We start from the raw sequence: 22323 nt of genomic DNA, 5'->3' as shown, positions 1-22323 counted from the left end.
GTACTGGAATTCACTTTGTAGACCAGGATGGCCTTGAACTCACAGAGATCCGTCTGCCCCTGCTTTCCGAATGCTGGGGCTAAGAGCGTGCAGCACCACAGTCCAGTTGTGGTTCATGCTTTTAATGATAACAGTTAGGATGCTGAGGTAGGAAGATTACCAGGAGTTGAGTCCAGTCTGGTACAGTGAGACCCCTCCTCAAAAACCAACCAACCAAAACCAAAAACAGTACAAAACCAAAAACCCTAGGTCAGCCAAGGTGTCCTATGCCTGTAGTCTCTATGCAAGTCAGCACTTGCCAGCCAGAGGCAAAAGAATCAAGAGTTCAGCCGGGCGTGGTGGCGCACGCCTTTAATCCCAGCACTCGGGAGGCAGAGGCAGGCAGATTTCTGAGTTCGAGGCCAGCCTGGTCTACAAAGTGAGTTCTAGGACAGCCAGGGCTATACAGAGAAGAGAAACCCTGTCTCGAAAAACCAAAAAAAAAAAAAAAAAGAATCAAGAGTTCAAGGCTATGCTCAGCTACATAGTGGGGGCAAAACACCCATACATGTAAAATAAAAATAAAATATTTTTTAAAAAGATACCATCTTTAAAAAAAGGCAAACCATCACCCATTCGATCCTTTCTCATGCCTCGGTGACTTAACAGAGCAGTGAACACAAAATTCTTCAAGGAAGAAGCCTTGGTGGTCATTGGTGGAGTCAGGGTCTCCAGAGAGCCCAAGTTGGACCCTAACTGCAGAGCTAGCCGAGGATGACTGTCAACTTCTGATTTTCTGCTTTCACCTTCCCAGTGCTGGCATTGCGGGCCTCTGCCACCAAGCCCAGTTTAGGAGATGCTGGAGATCAAACCCAGGTTTTCAAGTGTGCTCAACAAACAGCCTTCTGACTGATCTACATCCCCAGAGGGCTGGAAATGTGTCCAACTTTTTCTGAGTTGTGAGTTGATGGAGAGATTGGGGCAGAAGGGGAGTTAGAGATCCTTGAGATGCTATAAAGAATATTGTATCCAAAATTCTATCTGTGCTCTATGTAGAGATATCTAGTCTAATGCTTTCTGTAAACGCCCCCCCCCCGCCCCATTCTAGTGGGGAGGGTCATGCTATTTCATGAGGATGGAGGTCAGAGGATTAACTAGTGGGGGTGGGCTCTCTCCTTCCACCCTGTGGGTCCTAGGGACTGAATTCTGGACATCAGGAACTAGGGGTCAGAAGATCTCTAACAGGCAGACATTTAGGGATAGGACCACAAAAATAGGTGATGAAGATGGCAAACTTCCAGCTTCTCCCTCACCCTGCTGATCTGAGACAAAAGCCTGGAGGCTTAAATAGAAGGCCTGGCCTGCTTTTTCTCCCGCCAGTAGGGCCCACCTGCTGGAGGACCGGTCTGACAAGTTCAAGACTGAATGAGGACTGTTTATCCCACCGGTATGTGCTATAAGCCTATCGGCTGCGCTGTCTTAGTTCAAACTGACCAACCCAAACTGGGGGCTGAACAGTGTGTCCGCCCCCTACCCCCACCCCTCCAAAGACCCATAAAACCCAGGTCTGGAAGAGAAGCAGCACTTCTTCCCTCTGATGGACTGATTCTGCACGTGAGACCTGGGGCGGCGGCGGCTGCTGCTGCATGTTTCACTAGAGGTCTTTCCTCGATTTTTTTTTTTTTTTTTTGGTTTGTTTTTCGAGACAGAGTTTCTCTTGTGTGGGCCTGGCTGTAATCGAACTCACAGAGATCCTCCTGCCTCTGCTTTCGTCGTGCTAGGATTGAGGGTGTGTACCACCAGCCCTGGTTCCATTTCGAGCACTCACCAGTTGGCTCTTAGCCATCCATACATAACTCCTGCACGAGGGGACCCAAAGCCCTCTTCTGACTAATAAGAGGACCAGGCATGCAGGTGGTGCGCAAGCATGCAGGCAAAAATTCGTACGCATAAATAACTGTAAAAGTGTGAAAAGGTATTGGAAAGTAAGCTGCCGGGCGCAGCGCAAAGTCAAGGATTGTCTATTGTCTTTCGTCCAGGAAGTTCTCGGTTTGACTTGGTATCCCTTTCGGCTTTCACATCCAGTCTCGGGTGTCCGCGACATCCGGTCCTTCCGGGGTACTGGAGTCCCCGCCTCTGGTCCCGGGCAGCGCACACCTGGCGAGGGGGCGAGGTGGGGCGGGTGAGTCACCGCGGGCGGGTGGGCGGGCGAGCGGAGGTGAGGGCGGGGAGGGGCGTGGCCGGCCGCCGGGGCAGCAGGTCCGCAGGTCCGCTCCCGCCTCGCCGCGCGCACAGCGCTCAGTCCGTCCGCCGCCGCGCAGCGCGACTGTCCTCCGAGCCGTCCCGCGCCGCACCTCCGCGAGTCCCCCTCGCCGCTCCGCGCGAAGCATGGCGCGTCCCCAGGCCCTCGCCTTCGGGCTCCTGCTCGCGGTGGTCACAGCGACGCTGGCCGCGGCTCAGAAAGGTGAGGCGTGGACCTGGGGCGGAGGTGTGGTGGGGTCGTGTCTGGCCGGTGATGGGGAGCGGACAGCGGGGCTGCGGTCTCTGGCTCCGAGACCCGACGGTGCGGGCGGGCGGGACGCGCGCTCGGATGAGGCGGCGGTGTGCTGTGCCCGGCGGGGGCGGGCGGCCGGGGTGGCTGAGCGGCCACCGCCCCAGGTCTGGCGACTCCAACTTGGGGTTCCAAGTTCCAAGGCGCTGGCCTTCGTTGCTGCGACCTGCCAGTCAGCCCTCCCTCCCTCCGTACCTGCCCCGGTCCCCGGATGTGGGCCCCGGGAGGGGACAGGTAGCTCCCCCGAGGCCGCTATGCACCTGCGCGTCGGAGGCGGGCCTGCTGGGACTTACTGGCCGCCGGAGGTGTGTTTTTCCTTTTCTAAGAATCATGACTAATGAATGCAGTGTTTATTGTAGGGAGGACAGATACAAAGATAAACTGTAAAGACCTTTCTAAAAATCGCATAATCTCTCCACTCTTAATTAAAAATTGTGCATATTTGTGTTTCGGGATACAGGTAAATTTATATAGCTATCTTTCCAACATTTCATGAAGGAAGTTTTCTACTTTAGGCTTTTATTTTTAAAACTGAGTTTTCATGAAGTAGGACGATTTGTGGGAGTCAGAACAGTGACTTGAGTGATCTGTAGAGAGAAGGATGTGGAGTTCGATCTTAAGTACTTGTTCTTACTATAGAGTTTGCTCCAATTTTTGATTTATTTCTAAGATGGTGTCTGGAAGTGGAGACTTGAACAAAGCAGTCTGGAGAGAATTTCTTTCCCTTTTGTTTCTTTCTCAATTTTTTAAGTTAAATATAATTTAGTTCTGTTTTCTGGGAAGGATTTCATTCCCAACTGAGAGACGTGGCCTATATCCATTAATTACATTTTAATACAGTTTAATCAAGCTATAGCTTTCTGATCTCTTGGGCTAAATTGTAACTTGAGGGCTGGGATGTCAAGTCCCTGGCCTTGGTTCCCTAGAACCCCATAAACAAGGCACCTGTAACCCCAGACCTTGGGAAGTGGAACCTGGAGGATTAGCAATTCAAGGTCATCTTGAATTGGCGTAGCAACGGAGGCCAGCCTGGGCTAAAGGAGCCCTGTGAAATGAAGAAAAGCTTGAATAGAAACCTCCTGGGCCCCAAGTAGGCGTTCCTTAGGAAGTGACTTGTCGGGGAAGAGACATAGATGGCAGATCTGGAGTTGTTGACTTCTAGAGGAAAAGATAAAATTACTCACAGATAAGTGTGTAGTCGTAGAGGGGGACAGTGGGAAGTGACGGGAACAGACAGGTGTGGGAGCCTCAGTCTGTAAGCCCAGCACCAGCACTTGAGAAGCTGAGGCGGCTGGAGGGCTGTAGTGAGCTTGGGCTGTAAAATCCAGAAATATCCAGAAAGGGAGGGAAGGAGGGAGGGAGGGACTCAGAAGAAGGAAAGGGAAAAGATTCCTTTTTTTTTTTTTTTAATGACAGGACCATTTCTGGCTCAGTGGGTAAAGTTACTTCTGAGTTAAAGTCCCAAGGCCCACAGGCAGAAGGGGGAATGGACTCCCGCGTTGGCCTCTGACTTCCACATTTGAACTGTGGCATGTGTGTATGCGTTTGTGTGTATACACAAAATACATAGCTAAATGTGCAGAGTAAATGAGTGAAGGTTTAGCTTCAGAAAGGAAAGCCCAGTAGTGCAGCGGCAAGGCTGTAAGATCTTTAGAGAGTCGGGTTTATTTCCGGCTGGGCTGGTGGTGCAAGCCTTTATTGAGTCCTAGCACTCTGGCTGAAGATCTGGCAGGTAGGTCTCTGGTTGAAGGAGGCCTGGTCTATGCAGAGCCAGGCCGGCCAGGGCTACATATTATGTATATAGTTATGTACATAGCTGCATGTCTGTGATTCCAGATTGTGAACTTGAAGCTAACCTGGAGTATATAGCAAGACCCTGCTTCCAAAAAGACAAAAAAATTAAAAATTAAAAACAAAGCCAGCAACAACGAAGTTGTCCACGGGTAGTAATCAACACCTCTTAGCCCAGCACCGAGGAGACCAAGGGCAAAGGATCTCTAGTTTGGGGCCAGGGAAATGGCTCAGTGGCTGAAGGTACTTGTGGAAATGGCTCAGTGACTGAAGGTACTTGTGGATCAGTAGGCTTAGTGACTGAAGGTACTTGTGGAAATGGCTCAGTGACTGAAGGTACTTGTGGAAATGGCTCAGTGACTGAAGGTACTTGTGGAAATGGCTCAGTGGCTGAAGGTACTTGTGGAAATGGCTCAGTGACTGAAGGTACTTGTGGATCAGTAGGCTTAGTGACTGAAGGTACTTGTGGAAATGGCTCAGTGACTGAAGGTACTTGTGGAAATGGCTCAGTGGCTGAAGGTACTTGTGGAAATGGCTCAGTGACTGAAGGTACTTGTGGATCAGTAGGCTTAGTGACCAGGGTCCCCGGACCCAGGAAGTGGAAGAGAGAAGAAGCTCTTCAGCTTTACCCTCTGACCTCTGTACTTACCCTCAGAGTGCCCTGCTCCAGCCAGGGAGTAAATGCAAGGCAGAGAGAGAGAGAGAGAGAGAGAGAGCGCCTGCCGACAAGGAAGAAATACCACCGGTGCGCTAACCTATCCTGGCACTGCCAAGACAACCCCAGTCTTCCTCCCTTGGGGCCAGTCCCACCCCGCAGAGTTCTCGGCCACATTTCCCTAACAGACTTCGATTCACTGCTTAGAACAAATTTTTCTCTCCTGAAAATTAACAACGTAAAGGAAAGTGGAAGTGGGAACTGGCCAAGATTAGACAGTGTGATGTCACAAAGTGGCCAGTGTGAGGCGACTCACTCAAATTATAGCTGGAAAATATTCAGGGGTTACATCTCTTTTGTCTTAATTTTTAAATTATTTATTTTGTTTATTTAAGAGATGGGGGTCTATCTACATAGTTTTGGCTCTCCTGGAACTTACCGTGTACACCAGGCTGGCTTTGAACTCACAGACATCCAGCAGCCTCTACCTCTGTCGTGCTGGGATTAAAGGCATGCACTATTATATCCCAGTTTTTTGTTTTGTTTTGTTTTTTGAGAGAGAACACTTATATGACAAGTCACATGGGTGGAGGACTAAAGGCGTGCACCAGCACACCTGGCTCAGGACCCCTTCTTTTTTTTTTTTCTTTTTTAATATTTTTTTATTAGATATTTTCCTCATTTACATTTTCAATGCTATCCCCAAAGTCCCCCATACCCTCCCCCCACCACTCCCCTACCCACCCACTCCCACTTCTTAGCCCTGACATTCCCCTTTACTGAGGCATATAAAGTTTGCACGACCAGTGGGCCTCTATTTCCAGTGATGGCCGACTAGGCCATCTTTTTTTTTTTTTTTTTTTTTTTTAAAGATTTATTTATTTATTATATGTAAGTACACTGTAGCTGTCCTCAGATACTCCAGAAGAGGGCGCCAGATCTCGTTATGGATGGTTGTGAGCCACCATGTGGTTGCTGGGATTTGAACTCTGGACCTTCGGAAGAGCAGTCGGGTGCTCTTACCCACTGAGCCATCTCACCAGCCCTAGGCCATCTTTTGATACATATGCAGCTAGAGTCAAGAGCTCCGGGGTACTGGTTAGTTCATATTGTTGTTCCACCTATAGGGTTGCAGACCCCTTTAGCTCCTTAGGTGCTTTCTCCAGCTTCTCTCAGGACCACTTCTTAAAGGTATGATTGACAGAGTGAGTTGACAGTTGGAGCTACATTTTAAACTTAATTTTTTTTAATTTTTTTTTTTTTTTTTACAATTTTCTAGACTGTGTCTGTGACAACTACAAACTGGCAACAAGTTGCTCTCTGAATGAATATGGTGAATGCCAGTGTACTTCCTATGGTACACAGAATACTGTCATTTGCTCCAAACGTGAGTAAATCTTCTTATTGCCTGGAACTTTAATCTTGATAATACTTTTCAAATCGAGGCTCCTTGAGTTGTTTTATTGGCTCTAATCTGTTATTTTGTGGAAAGTATCTTCAGCCAGTAATTCAGTGCGGGGAATAGAAGGGCGTGTGGAATGGAAGGGTGCGTGAATAATCCTTGGCCTGGGATGGCAGCAGATTAAAAAGCTGTGCCCTGGGCACGTGAAGCTGCAGCTGTCTCTCATTGGGCGTTACTGTTATCACCTTTCCAGTGGCGTCTAAATGCTTGGCGATGAAGGCGGAAATGACTCACAGCAAGTCTGGGAGGAGGATAAAGCCCGAAGGGGCGATCCAGAACAACGACGGGCTGTACGACCCCGACTGCGACGAGCAGGGGCTCTTCAAAGCCAAGCAGTGCAATGGCACCGCCACGTGCTGGTGTGTCAACACTGCCGGAGTCCGAAGAACCGACAAGGACACGGAGATCACGTGCACCGAGCGCGTGAGGACCTAGTGAGTGAGCTTTCCCGTGCGCTTAAGTTTAGCTTTGAATACCAAATAAGATTTTTGTGCCTCGGAATTCAAAAACCGGGAAAAGCCAGGCGTAGGAGTTCAGGGCCAGCCACAGTGAGTTTGAGACCAGCCTGGGCTACTTAGATCCCTTTTGGAGTAACAAGTGTCCATCCTGTCTCCGTGCCTCATGAAATGGCAATCACCAACCTTGAGTTGGGCTTTATTGGCCCTAATCCAGTTATATTTGTTTTCTTGGCTCTAATCCAGCTGTGTTGTTTTGTGGAAATTGCCAAAGCTTTTTATCCTTGGCAAGTCATTAAGTGTGAGGAATGAAAGGAGGCCTGGAATGATCTCTGGGTTGTGACATTTCCAGAGCTGGCTTCTGAATGTCCTGTGTAGACAGGCTGGGTCTTAGGTTTTACGGAAACGGTAGTGGGCGTGACATCGGTTACTGAACCTCTGGTCCCCGTTTTGAAGTTGGATTAATGTAAAGTGCGTGTGAGTAGCTTACACTGAACGCACTCATGGATTGAGTCCTAAAGTGGGACTATTTGTGCTGGAGACAAGTGGTAGAGAAGCTGGGGCTCTCTCCCCGAGCACAGCACAGAGGACGGAGAAATAGATGAGAGCAGACAGGAGTCCTGTCAAGCTGAAGCCACTGTTGGAAGAACCTGGGAAGGCGGCAGGCCAGCTGGCCTCGTGTGCTGTAGCAGCAGCAGCAGTCAGTGTCAGAAAGGGCATTTCCTTGTGGGTGCGCTTTCTCCCAGGATGTAGGAGGCAGGTTCACCACAACACTTACAGGTTCTGTTAGCTCTCATCCCTCCCTGTTCAGAATTGGAATTCTGGCCTCTTTGGAAAATAGCTTAAAAGAGTTATACACAGTTGATACCATCTTGTCTTACAGCTGGATCATCATTGAACTAAAACACAAAGAAAGAGAAAACCCTTATGACCATCAGAGTTTGCAGACGTAAGTGTGATTGCACCTATACTACTGTATTTATGCACCTTGACAGGAAAACTATATAAGTGATCACGTGCCTTTCCCAGACCCAGATCACATCACGATGGGCTTCGTCCCTTTACAAGCTATGTCTGCTGGGTTTCTCTATTGTGAAGTTACCATTTTCCCTTTTGGAGTTTATGAATAATCCATTGACAGATACGTGGGTACTGTGTAAATGTTCTGCTCCTAATCAGATTGACACTCCAATGGCTGATGCTGGCTTGAACCACTAACTGTGATTTTAAATTAAATTAATTAAATGTGTGTGTGTGTATATAAAATAATTAAAATTATACAGTCTAGCCATCATTGCACACCAAGTCCCAAGTCAGCTAGGCTAGCTACATAATGAGCCCCCTTCTTTAAAGAAAAAAAATTGAAAAAAAAATGCTATATGCACATATACATATATATTTATGTATATGTCCTTGAGCTATCTACTTAAGAAGTAGAGATTCTATTGTGGTACAATTTCAAAAAGCGAAATTTGTAAATTATTTGCAGTGCCCTTCAGGAGGCGTTCACATCTCGATATAAGCTGAATCAGAAATTTATCAAAAACATTATGGTAAGTTTTGGGGGGGTTCTTTTTTTTGTTTGTTTTTTGTTTTGTTTGTTGGTTGGTTTGTTGTTGTTTTTTGGTAAACGAGCTAGTTTTAGCAGCAAGTTGGTAGGGGAGTGTGGTTTGAGTATAAATGACAGCCACTGCTTCCCTCTCCCACACCCAGACTGGGTCTCTCTGTGTTGCCCTGGCTGTCCTAGAACTCACTCTGTAGATTAGGCTGGCCTGGAATTCAGAGATCAGCCTGCCTCTGTCTCTCAAGTGCTGGGCTTAAAGGCGTGTTCCATCACTGCCCTGGCGAACAGCCAGTGATTTTTAATGGTAGCTAAATGAATTTTAGTATTAATTTAAATCCTGGGCACTTAATATGGAATCCCAGTGGTTTTCCTTCCATCGACCTCACAAGCTCCAGTGTACCCTTAAGGACACGTAAAGGACAAATAGTGTCTCTTATGCGGAAGCATGCTGCTCTTACACCTCGCAGAGCGCTCTGGGATTGCCTTCTGCACGCCCTGCCACAGGCTGTCCTTACCCAGCCTCTTGGTTTCCCTTCCTGTTGCTGTGATAAGGTGCCCTGAAGAAAGCGAGTTAGGGGAGAGAGGGTTTATTGGTGGTGGTTTGAGGTTTATTTTACTTGTATGAGTGTTTTTGCCTGCGTGTGCACCATGTTTTGACCTGGTGCTCCAGGTGTTCAGAAAAGGCCATCGGACCTCCTAGTGTCCGTGTTACAGATGGTTAGCAGCTAGGAATTAAACCCCTGTCCTCAAGGGCAACAAGTGCTATAAACTGCTAAGCCATGTCTTCAGCCCCAACAGGGTTTACAATTTTAGCTCACAATTCCAGATTAGAGTCTCCTTGTGGGAGTCAACTACAGCAGGAATTTACTTTGTGGTGGCCACCATTACATTGGTGGCCAAGCAGCTAGCAACATCCACCGTCAAGAGCAGAGAGAATGACTACACGCATGCCTGCCTTGCCCAGCTTTCTTTCATTTTAATACAGGCCCCAGCCTAGGAAGTGATGCAGGCCATAATCTTCCCACCTTAATTAACATAATAGAAATAATCCTCACAGATTTGCCATAGGTCAACCCAATATAGACAGTCCCTCATCGAGGCTCAAATGCTTCTAGATTTTAGTTGACATTTAAAACTAACCATCGTACCTAGTTGGCCCTTTACTTAACTCTTAAAGAAAAAAGCTGTTTGCATTGCTAGTTTACTCTCTTAGATAAAGTCCTCTCAGATTTTTCAGTTGCTAGTGATAAGTTATTCATTAATGGATGCATCCTGGTGGGTATAGATGACACAAAATAAAATTCTATATTCTGACTGCTGAACAAACTCTTTTTGTATTTTAATTATATTAATTTGTGTTTTCACTCTTTCTCCCCAGTATGAGAATAATGTTATCACCATTGATCTGATGCAAAACTCTTCTCAGAAAACACAAGGTGACGTGGACATAGCTGATGTGGCTTACTATTTTGAAAAAGATGTAAGTATAAACCGTGTAATTTTTAAAGCTTAATACTTTTTTGTTTTTGTTTGTTTTTTGAGACAGCATCTCAATATATATATCCCTGGCTGTCCTGGCACTCAAGATACACACACACACACACACACACACACACACAAACACACACATATATACACACACACATGCATTCATACGTATACATACATACACATGCACACACACACATATACATACACACATCTATCTCTCTATCTATATCCCTGGCTGTCCCTGCAGTCACACAGATCTGCTTACCTCTGCCTCCTGAGTGGCTGGGGTCAAAGACATGCAGAACCATGTCCCTATGTCCCTTTTTTTTTTTTTTTTTTTTTTAAAGACTTATTTATTTATTATATGTAAGTACACTGTAGCTGTCTTCAGACACGCCAGAAGAGGGCGCCAGATCTCGTTACGGATGGTTGTGAGCCACCATGTGGTTGCTGGGATTTGAACTCTGGACCTTTGGAAGAGCAGTCGGGTGCTCTTACCCACTGAGCCATCTCACCAGCCCACCATGTCCTTTTTGAGACAGTTTCTTGTAGGCTGGCCTCGGACTCCTGATCCTCCTGCCTCCATCTCCCAAGTTCTGGGCCCTGTCTACAAAGAGAGAGTAGTAGTTTGGGAAAGCAGAGACTATGAAATTACCCTTCCAAAGATGAGCTTTACAAGGAGAGAGGGCCTTGCAGTCCTAGGGGCTGTGGTTGGACCACTAGGTAGGAGAGCTTTATGAGGGATGGTGCATCCTTCCAGAGGCCTGGGGTCGAGGGGAGGATATAACATCTACATTTTGTGTAAAGTGGAGCAGGAAGATGGCTTAGCAGAGTGAAGACCATGCCCTGTTCTTTCAGAGGACCTGTGTTTGATCCCCAGCGCACACACCAGGCAGCTGTCAACTGAAGTTCAGAATAACAGATGGCTGGTGGCTGGCGCTGCCACTTGGGAGGCGAAGGCAGGCAGATCTGAGTTTGAGGCCATCCTGTCTACAGAGTGAGTTCTAGGATAGCCAGAGCTGCACAGAGAAACCCTGTCTTAAAAAAACGAAAACCAAAACAACAATTGAAGACAATAAAAGTAAATCTAAAGCAGAGAAAAATGTAAAATGAAAGAATAGAGATGTCTACCATGGCAGGAGCAGGCTGGCGAGAGAGCCCTTTCTTTGTAGCTTTCTCAGAGACTGGGGAACTTAGCCATAGTCAGATCGTGTTTGGGAGGGTGTCCAGGTATCAGCATTGTTAGGAGCAGAGAGATGAGGAAGCACAAATCCTGCTAGCAGGCGATATGGAAACCAAAGCTGGTAGGAAATGCATGGCCTGCTATCTTAGGAGAAGGAGGGACAGGTCTGTGATGTAATAGTGTCCCAAGTGCTAGACTACAAGTGAGTGTCACTATGACTAGTTTATGTCATACTGAGGACTGGTACCTGGACATGCTAGGTAAGCATTCTGCCAGTTTCTAGGCCCTCTGACTCCTGTTTTAATCTTTGCTGTGTTAGGAATTAAATCCAGTATGTATTCCAGTATGCTGGGGACAGTCTAGAACAGTCTACTACTGAACTGTGAACTATGTATACCTAGCTTTCTCTTTTCTTACACTTATTTATTTCCTCTCTCTCTCTCTCTCTCTCTCTCTCTCTCTCTCTCTCTCTCTCTCTCTCTCTCTCTCTCTCTCTCTCTCTCTCTCTGTGTGTCTCTGTCTGTCTCCTCATCCAGTATTCTAATAATTTCTATGAATAGGAGTCAGTCCCCCATTTTAAAGACTGATTCTCATTTTGTGTAGGTGTGTGTGTCTTTGTGTATCTGTGTGCATGTTAGCACAGGTGCCTTGAGACCAGAGGCTAAGCGCATCTCCAGGACCTCGATTACAGTTACAGTTTGTTGTGAGCTGCCTGATGTGGGTTCTGCGAACCAAACTCAAGCCTTCTTCATAGCTGAGATGTCAAGTCAGTCTCTGTTTTGGCTTTCTTTTTCCCGTGACAGAGTTTCTCCATGTAGCCCTGGCTGTCCTGGAACTCTCTCTGTAGAGCAGGCTGGCCTAAAATTTATAGAGATTCACCTGCCTCTGCCTCCCGGGAGATGGGATTGAAGGCGTGCACCACCACTGCCCAGCTTCCATTTTAAAAACATGTGAGCACCAGAGGTGGTAGAATACACTGTAATTCTGGCACTGAAGGCTGAGGCAGGGGGACTGAGTTCAAAGACAACTTTGTATATAAGTATATGTTTATCTAGTGTTTGTTCTTTATTATACCTCTTTGTTTTGAGACAGTCTTACGTTAGTCTAGGTTGACCTCTAGAATTCATGGTAGAGGGTAGGCTTCAGCCTGAGTTCTCCGATGGTAGGGTGAGAGATGGAAGATACTGCACCTGGCTAAGCGTGTGTTTATTACAGTGAGGTATTCTTCTGCAGTTTACTTCAGAATACTTTGGGCATGGAAGATGAAGGGATAGAAGAAAGCATGAGAGTGAATTGGCCATGTGTTGTTATGTTTCAGTCTGGACTTCGTTTCTCCTTTTGTGGATGGCATTTTTCCTGTAATAAATCCGTGCCTTAAAGTTTCCCTGGCTCAGCTTGTTAGCATGGAAACCAACCGTGAGGATTCTTGGCCGTTCTCTTCTGGCCCGCAGTTGGTATGCAGACACCGGTGCCTGTGCTGTCTGTCTAGAACAGTTTCTATTCTTCTCCTCTGTAGGTGAAGGGGGAGTCCTTGTTCCACTCTTCTAAGAGCATGGACCTGAGAGTGAACGGAGAGCCGCTCGATCTGGACCCCGGGCAGACTCTGATTTACTACGTCGATGAAAAGGCACCCGAGTTCTCCATGCAGGGCCTCACGGCCGGGATCATCGCTGTCATTGTGGTGGTGTCATTAGCAGTCATCGCTGGGATTGTTGTCCTGGTGAGTCAGGGCGCAGGGAAAGATGGGTTCTTATATTAGCCTGAAAAACTACCCGTGTTTGGAAACTTCAGTGAAGGACTGTATTGCGTTTCTGGTTCCTCTTTACAAAATAGTCACTTCCTAAAGCTGGAAAAGATGGATGGCTCATGAGAAAACACCTCAGCTGATGAACACAGCCCAGTTCCCTGCAAGGAATTCAGTGCTCCTGCCAGAGCACAGCAGACTAGAACTCCCAGATCAGTCACTGAGATGCACAACACCACATTTATTATTTGTTTGGTTTTGGGTTTGGTGGTGCCGCAAACTGAGCCCTGGCCCCAAAACAACACAGAGCTTAAGTTAGCAAGAAAATAATCAAAAGTATCCGTGTAGCAGTGATTCTACATAAATAACAAATTTGCACCGGGTACAGTATAATGAATGGTACATGCTCCTAATCCCAGCATTTGGGAGGTAAAGGTCGAAGACTCAGAGATTTAAAGAAGTCGGCTTTATCCTAGGACCTTAAGCGTGGTTGGTATCAGGCAGTCTCACCAGTACATCAGAATTCAGGATATGGCAGGGTAGGATGCCATACTTCTGTAGTCCAAGCCCTTGAGAAGCTCAGGCAGGAGGATCGAGACTTTAGGACCAGGGCCTGGAGAGATGGCTCAGTGGTTAACAGCACTTGTTGCTCTTGGAGAGGTTCCGGATTCAGCTTCCAGAACCCACAGAGAGTTCACAACCACCTGTAGCCCAGTTCTAAGGGATCTTAACTTCTGACCTTCATAGGTCCAATGTACTAGGCACCAGGTATACATAAACATAAAACAAAATGAATAGAAATCTTGGTGGGGCAGGGGAATGCCGAGGCAGGGAGGCAGGAGTAGGTGGGTAGAGGAACACCTTCATAGAAGCAGGGAGAGGGAGGATAGGAATAAGGGGTTTCCGGAGGGGAAACTGGGATTGGGGATAACATTTGAAATGCAATTAAATAAAATATCCAATAAAAAGAAAAGGCCGGACATGTTGGTGCACGCCTTTAATCCCAGCACTTGGGAGGTAGAGGCAGGCGGATTTCTGAGTTCCAGGCCAGCCTGGTCTATAAAGTGAGTTCCAGGATAGCCAGAGCTATACAGAGAAACTCTGTCTCAAACACTTCCCACCAAAAAAAAAAAAAGAGAGAGAGAGAGAGAGAGAGAGAGAAATCTTGGGGGAGGGGTAAAAATAAAAAAGACTTTAAGGCTAGCTAGAGTTTTACAGCAAGACCTTATCTCAGAAAGCCCAAATAAAGCTAAATTTGAAGGTGTGTGGTGACTTAGTTTTCAGTCTAGCATTGTTACCACACTTGGTTCCCATCCCGTAAAAACAAATATTGAGATCCTATTTTACACTGTCCGGGCTGCCCATGTTATCCGGGTGATTGGGGTAGGCACGATGGGGCACAGGGACGTAAGAGCTGGGCAGCTCACTTATGTTCTAACACGAACTCTAGATGAATAACTGCATGGAAGGTAGGAAGGTAATCTCAGAAATTAGCAGAAGGAATGCTGATGTTCTGCAGTGAAAGAAACCACATGATGGGGCTGGAGAGATGGCTCTGCAGTTAAGAGCACTGATTGCTCTTCCGAAGGTCCTGAGTTCAAATCCCAGCAACCACATGGTGGTTCACAACCATCTGCAATGAGATCTGATTTCCTTTTCTGGTGGTTCACAACCATCTGCAATGAGATCTGATTCCCTTTTCTGAAGTGTCTGAAGACAGCTACAGTGTACTTACATATAATAAATAAATAAATCTTAAAAAGAAAAAAGAACCACATGATGTTAAAATCTATAAAGGGATCTATTAATACATAAACGTAGCTGTGTTTTTTTTTTTAAGATTTATTTATTTTTATTATATGTAAGTACACTGTAGCTGTCTTCAGACACACCAGAAGAGGGTGTCAGATCTCATTACAGATGGTTGTGAGCCACCATGTGGTTGCTGGGATTTGAACTTTGGACCTTCGCAAGAGCAGTCGGGTGCTCTTACCCACTGAGCCATCTCACCAGCCCGTAGCTGTGTTTTTGTAGTGCTAGGGATTGGATATTAGAGTTCTCACATATGCTATGCAAGTGCTTTATCACTGAGCTATCCAAGCATCCCCAACTGTATTACTTTTCCACTGGTGTGACAAAACACTGTGACCTAGTCAATTTATAGAAAGCAAGAGTTGATTGGGAGCACTTGTGTATAGTTGCAGAGAGTTAAAGTCAATGATCACTAACTACTGTGGGGAGCACGGGGATGGAGTAGGGGGCGGGGTGGGGTGGGGCTGGGAGGAAGGCAGGAGTAGGAGCTAAGAGCTTACATCTGATCCATATGCACCAGGCAGAGAGAACTGAGAATAGCAGGGGCTTCCTGAAGCCTCAAGCCTAGCAACACACCTGCCCGCCCTACAAAGCCATGCCTCCTAATCCACCAACTCAGGGCCAGGCCCGAACATTTGCGCCTGTGAGCTCCATTCTCATTGAACCATCACGGCACCCTTTTCTTTTCGAACTCAGTGATCTGATTAGCTTCACCTTCTGCTCTTTTTTTTTTTTTTTTTTTTTTTTTTTTGGTTTTTCGAGACAGGGTTTCTCTGTATAGCCCTGGCTGTCCTGGAACTCACTTTGTAGACCAGGCTGGCCTTGAACTCAGAAATCCGCCTGCCTCAGCCTCCCGAGTGCTGGGATTAAAGGCGTGCGCCACCACGCCCGGCCTCACCTTCTGCTCTTAAATCCCAACTTTCCAAGAATTGGAGTCATAGATGTAAGCCATAGTACCTGACTTTCCCTTGTGTCTTTGTGTATGTGAATTTTTATTTTAATTTTGTTACGTTTCCTTTTGTTTTTAGAAGTGCAAACATGGACGCCCGCCGCTACAGAGAGAGGGGGGAGGGAGAGAGGGAACTTCTGAGTGTGGGAGGGTAGAAGGGGCTCCAGGAGGAGAAATACCCTTTATTTATTTGCATGTTTTATTTATTTTCTTACATGTATGTGCGTGTGGTATACTTCAGTATATGTGTTCACATGTGTGGGGACACATGTGTGTGCAAGTGCCCATGGAGGCCTAAGGGTAATGCTGGAAATCTTCCTCTCTAGCTTTTTGGTTTCCCCTTTAAGATAGGCAGACTCTCTCAATCAAACCCAGAGCAGACTGATATGGTGAGGTTGGCTAGCCAGCTTGCTTTCAGGCTGGGGAATCTCATCTCTGCCTTCTAAAGATGGCATTTCAGGTCCGTTTTCACACTTACCCACTGCTTTTGTGGGTTCTAGGAATCCAAACGTGTGAGTTGTGTCTCGTCTTGTATGGAGGTCAGGGGTCAATACCGGGAGTCTTCCTCTGTGCCTCTCCATCTTTTTATTTTGTTATTTTATTTATTTATTTGGGCTTGTTGGGACAGGGTCTCTCTACAAAGCCCTGGCTATCCTGGAACTCATTGGCCTTGAGCCTGGTCAGCCAGAGAGCTCTGGGAACTCTTGTCAAGTCACTGCTTCCCAACACTAGGCTCGCAGACACATGGCTACACGTGGCTTTTTTTTTTACAGGGACACGGGAGGGAACTTGTGTCCTTGTGTTTATACAACAAGTACTTTACCTACTATGCCATCTCTTCAACCATTAGTGAGTGAGTGCGTGTGTGCGTATGTGTTCCCCTGCCTATGGAGTCTACCCAGGCTGCTGTTGGATTCCTGGATTCAACTGATCACCTGCCTTTGCAGGGACACTAGGCATGTGCCATTATGTCCAACTAAAATTAAGCATTTTAACATTTGGTGCTGGGGTTCGTGGCTCACACCTGCAGGCCTAACCCTCAGGAGGCTGAGCTCAGCAAGAGGACTGAGAGTTTCAAGTTGCCCTAGGCTTCTACCAAAAGGAAAGCGTGACGAATTTAATGTGAAGCAGAAAATAGAAATAAGCTAGGGAAATATTTATGATGTGCAAAATAAAAAAAAAATAAAAGTGGATGTTCGACGTACCATATAATGAATTCTTACAATTTGATGAGGAAACCCAGAGAAAGAATGACAGCCGCTGGCAGGTAGAGGCCTTGTGCTGGAGCCTAGTTGAGGGGACTCAGCTAAGTGTGGCTATTATGGCCAGGTGAGCATGGCCAACGTGCAAGCCTTCCCCTTCTCAATTCCCTCTGCCTTGTTAAAAACTGTTAGTTTAGCCAGGCAGTGGTGGCACATACCTTTAATTCCAGCACTTGGGAGGCAGAGGCAGGCGGATTTCTGAGTTCAAGCCCAGCCTGGTCTACAAGTGAGTTCCAGGACAGCCAGGGCTATACAGAGAAAAACCCTGTCTCGAAAAAGCAAAAAAACAAAAAACAAAAAAAAAAAAAACACCAAAAACCCCCCCCCATAAAACAAACAAACAAACAAACAAACAAAAAACCTGTTAGCTTACATTCCTGAAGCTAGCCCCCAAGGCCTAGTCCTTTTTTTTTTTTTTTTTTTTTTAGATATTTTCTTTATATACATTTCAAATGCTATCCTGAAAGTTCCTTATACCCTCCCCCTTCCGTGCTCCCCTACCCACCCACTCCTGCTTCTTGGCCCTGGCGTTCCCCTGTACTGGGCCAAGGCCTATTTCCTATTTGACCATTTTCTCACTTGCCATCTTGTGAGGTTAGGATTTTGTGTGTATGAGTGGTGTGCAACAAAGCTAGACACAATGGCATAGACTCAAGGTGGCTGAGGCAGGAGAATTGTGGCATCAAGGTTCAAAGCTAGCCTACATAACATAGTCCTATCTTTTTTTGTTTGTTTTTTGAGGCAGGGTTTCTCTGTGTATTTCTGGCTGTCCTAGAACTCACTCTGTAGACCAGGCTGGCCTCAAACTCAGAAATCCGCCTGCCTCTGCCTCCCAAGTGCTGGGATTAAAGGCGTGCGCCACCACTGCCCGGCTTAGCAGAATCCTATCTTAAAACAGCAACAACCCCTTCCCTCGATATAAGATTGGTAGTAAGTAGGTACAGATGGTTTATAGGAGAGGATCTTCAGCGGGCAAATAAACACACAGAAGTCTAATTGTCAAATAGAAACCCAAGTAGAAGCTCAGGGAAGACGCTTGACTGAGTGTGAACACTTTCAATCCCTGCGCTCAAGGAGGCAGAGGATAGCTCGGGCCCACCTGGTCTCCATAGTGAGTTCCAGGCCAGCAAGGGCTACGTATGCAAGGAGTGTCATGTGTTGATGATGTCTGTGAGTATTCATTATCTGAGGATGAGTGGTAAGTGAATGTGTGGGGGTATTTTGCCTACGTTCAGTTAACAATTTTTGTTTCAGCAAGGTACCTCTGGTACTAATATAGCTGTTCAGAGAATTGGTACCATGGGACCAGTTTTTAGACTCCCCCAAACTGGTACACACGTGCTTAGGTGTGTTCAAAGCACATATGTTAATTTTGCCACCTTTGAATATTAACAGTAATGGTTTTTCTTTCAGGTTATATCTACAAGGAAGAAATCAGCAAAATACGAGAAGGCTGAGGTAAGTGGGTAAAGAATATGCTGAGTGTCTTATTCCGAGGAATCAGTGCCCCTTTCAAGACACTGGCAGACAGTTACACTGAAGTCCTGCACACGGTAGACTCTACAGTCTTGGGATGAGTTCTGTGACAGGCCACTTCATACTTGCCTTCTGTATCCTTGACAAGTGGCGCAGAGGCCTCTGGCTTTAGATTTTGGAGTCTTGTGGAGGGATATTCTAGTGAAGCCATGATAGAGAAACCCAGTATGGCTGCTGAGCTGATGTCCCAAGTCTCTGCAAGTTGATAATAATCGTTTGAGTTGGCCATAGGATGCACACCTTTAACCCCAGTACGAGGGAGACAAAGGCCAGCTAGGGCTACATTGAGAAATAATAAACTCAAAATTTATTTATTTAGATCCAGGGTCCCTTTACATAGCCCTGGCTGTCCTGGAACTCACTCTGTAGACCAGGCTGGCCGCAAACGTAGAGACCCATCTTCCTCTGCCTCCTGAGTGCTGAGGTTACAGGTGTGAGCCACCACATCCAGCTGAAGACCCCCAAACATTGAGGGGGTGGGGTTGGTGCTCGCCTTTAATCCCCAGCACTCAGGAGGCAGAAGCAGGGGATCGCTGAGTTCAGGGCCAGCTTGGTCTACTGGGTGAGTTCTGGAACAGCCAGTTCTTTGTTGCTTCTAAGCAAAGAAACCCTGTTTCCTCCTCCGTTGCAGATAAAGGAGATGGGTGAGATCCACAGAGAGCTCAATGCCTAGCCGTGTTGAGTGTTGAACTGAGGAGGGGGCCACCCGACGGGAAGTGGCAGAAGAGCTTGGACTGCAGATGTATAAACCTGGGGAAGATGAAGACCTACGAAGGGTTACTGCTTTGTTAGTTACTTTGTTAGTTTCACATTTGTAACAGTGAAATTTGTACTCATAAATACGAGCAGCTGGACACCGGCATTACCGATCGTAAAATTAGACGAATGTCTTCTATGTGCAGGTCCAGTGTGGAACTCAGAACTTAGCCTGCAAAGTTAAGATAGTTGATGCTTATTATGACAGAGTGTGCATCACAAACATTCCAACAGTAGAATACGGTGACTAGTCTCATTTTTTTGTGTGTGATTAAAGCTGCCCTTCTATATACCCGAGTCTTGTACATAATAAACTTTTTTTTAATGAAATAAAACATTTTAAAGTGAGTTTCTAAGTTTGTTTGAATCAAATTTTCCTAGCATATGCATAATTAAGATAATAGATCTCTAAATGCTCTGGCACTGCTAACTGGTACAAACCTATAATTCTGTACTTGGGAGGTAGAGGTAGGAGGGTTACAGCTTCCAAGGAGTTGTTGTGTATATGGTCTGCCACTGACTGGCCTTGGCTATCCAACTCCCTATCTGAAAGAAATAAAAGTCAAACTTAAAAAACTTGGGTAAGTCTTGTGTTATGGGAGGCTAGGGCAGGATTGTGGTTTTGAAGCCAGCCCAGGCTACGTAGACACAGAGTTCCAGGCTACCCAGCGAGACCCTGACCATCAGTAACATATTGTGAGAGTTGGGGTAGTGTGGGGTGGTTGGGAGGGTTGTTCAGTGGTACTATGTGCTTACCATGAAGAGGCCCTGTGTCCAATTTGCACTACCAGTGTCTTAGTCAGGGTTTCTATTCCTGCACAAACATCATGACCAAGAAGCAGTTAGGGAGGAAAGGGTTTATTCAGCTTACACTTCCACATTGCTGTTGATCACCAAAGGATGCAGGACTGGAACTCAAGCAGGTCAGGAAGCAGGGGCTGATGCAGAGGCCATGGAGGGATGTTCCTTACTGGCTTGCCTCCCCTGGCTTGCTCAGCCTGTTCTGTTATAGAACCAAGACTACCAGCCCAGAGATGGCACCACCCACAAGGGGCCTTTCCCCCTTGATCACTAATTGAGAAAATGCTTTACAGCTGGATCTCATGGAGACATTTTCTCAACTGAAGCTCCTTTCTTTGTGATAACTCCAGCTATGTCAAGTTGACACAAAACCAGCCAGTACAGCCGGGAAACACTCTTTGTATTACACCCTTAGTACAAACTGGAGCTTTTTGTGAGTACTTAATTCATACAGGATGTGGAACAGCCCTTCATGTAGAACTTCACAGAAAACGTCCTGTGACTGTGCACACACACAAAATGTCTGGACAGCAGCATCATTGCCGCTGACTCCTGATGCAGTGTGAGCCGCTGCCACCCCACCGGGATGGACTTCTGGCTCTTCCCTCTGTAAGCTGCTCTCAGCATTGTAGCAACGAGGAACGTGATGAACACCTGTGTGTTACTCAAGAGAACACCCAGGAGAATGCTACTGGGCATAGTTTTGAGAACTATATGACGTATAGACAAAGCTATGGAACACAGCGACAGTGATTCATTTATGCTGTGTGATACAGCTGCAGAACTAAGTGATAGTAGCCTTTACAGGAAAAGTTGGCTGACTTCTAAAATTACGAGATCCTGCCAAAGTGGGGGATGGGTTCTCCACCCCCCCCCCTTTAAAATCAGACCTCGATCCAGTCAACCCTGCTTGCTCAAGCCCAAAAGATTTATTTATTTATTATAATTATTATTCCTAAGTACACTGTAGCAGTCTTCAGATGCACCAGAAGAGGGCACCAGATCTCATTATGGAAGGTTGTGAGTCACCATGTAGTTGCTGGGATTTGAACTCAGGACCTTGGGAAGAGCAGTCAGTGCTCTTACCTGCTGAGCCGTCTCACCAGCCCAAGCTCAGCATTCTTAACTCACCCATATTTTGTAATTAGGATGATTGCAAGAGTAATAAAAGTTAAAAAAACAGCTGTGACCATTGTGGGCCTGCTACCCCTTTTACACAAGCTTTATTGGATACAGTGATAGAAGCAAAATTTAACACCCCCCCCCCCCGCAAAGATTGGAAAGGAGATTTCAGTGGAAATTTATTTGTTATCAGACAGCCTCCTGATGAACTGTTTCAAGGAGTCTGTGGATAGGCTACTAAAAAACAGCTAGTAGAATTTTCAGAAAAACCCCTCAAGCAGGGGTTTCTTTTTTTTTTTTTTTTTTTGGTTTTTCGAGACAGGGTTTCTCCGTGTAGCCCAGCTGTCCTGGAACTCACTCTGTAGACCAGGCTGGCCTCGAACTCAGAAATCCGCCTGCCTCTGCCTCCCAAGTGCTGGGATTAAAGGGGTGCGCCACCACGCCCGGCAAGCAGGGGTTTCTTTTGTCACACAATTTTCTTATGAGGATGCTACCGAAGCTCCCTGCGGCCATCCATCCATACAAAGCAAAGACAGATTTATCTGGATATCTTCGTCTTTGTGCAGAAATTGGACCCTCATACAATCAGTGTTTGGCTATGGTTGCTGCCTTACAGGGAACTACAGTACAAGCAATGCTTTCACAGCGCCAAAGTTATAAGGAATGTTTTAAGTATAAATCATCTTAGGAAAGACTGTCCAAAAATTAGAGGCATAGACAGACAGTAGAATTGCTCCCCTGGAATCTGGCCTCACTGCAGGAGAGGTAATCTTAGGGCCAGGACTCAGGAACTGACTAGGCTCAGATTAAGAAATTTTTTTTACATTTGAGTTAATGCAAAGCTCAGAGCCTACTCAGTGAGGTTTGTGTGGATCCTGCCTAGGGAAGTTTTTGGGGCCTCACCTTGCCTCCAGGGAATTATTTTTAAGCCATAACAGCATTATTACAGATCTATCCAGGTGTTGTTCAAAAGAAAGTTTAAACTTATGATTTATGAAAGGTCAACGAGGCTGTGGAACTTGTAGAGGCATTACAATCTGGCCTGCCTACTCTATATAGAATTATTATGGATTTGTAAGGGTTTTTTTTTGTTTTGTTTTGTTTTGTTTTGTTTTTTTCCTTTGCATCGTGATAATTGTGAAGGGTTTGCTTCTAGTGAGCTTGTAATCATTGAAAGGCTTTTTCCCTGGGCTGGAGAGATGGCTCAGCG

The 22323-nt window shown here is 46.3% G+C and overlaps 1 protein-coding gene across 1 annotated transcript; it reads left to right on the top strand.

Moving 5' to 3' along the window:
- Window positions 1-2203: 2203 nt before the first annotated feature.
- On the top strand, window positions 2204-19538 carry Epcam (epithelial cell adhesion molecule). Its single transcript, XM_029470896.2, has 9 exons — window positions 2204-2443; window positions 6256-6363; window positions 6632-6872; window positions 7777-7842; window positions 8383-8446; window positions 9836-9937; window positions 12648-12851; window positions 18312-18356; window positions 19066-19538. The coding sequence occupies exons 1-9, from the start codon at window positions 2368-2370 to the stop codon at window positions 19105-19107; spliced, it is 948 nt and encodes a 315-aa protein (XP_029326756.1). The 5' UTR covers window positions 2204-2367; the 3' UTR covers window positions 19108-19538.
- The last annotated feature ends 2785 nt before the right edge of the window (window positions 19539-22323 follow it).

Source organism: Mus caroli, unplaced genomic scaffold (assembly GCF_978045245.1).
Source record: "Mus caroli unplaced genomic scaffold, Mus_caroli_1 scaffold_18, whole genome shotgun sequence".
NCBI classification, from domain to species: Eukaryota; Metazoa; Chordata; class Mammalia; order Rodentia; family Muridae; genus Mus; species Mus caroli.
Note: the sequence above shows the minus strand (reverse complement) of the source record. Positions and strands in the feature narration are given on the sequence as shown.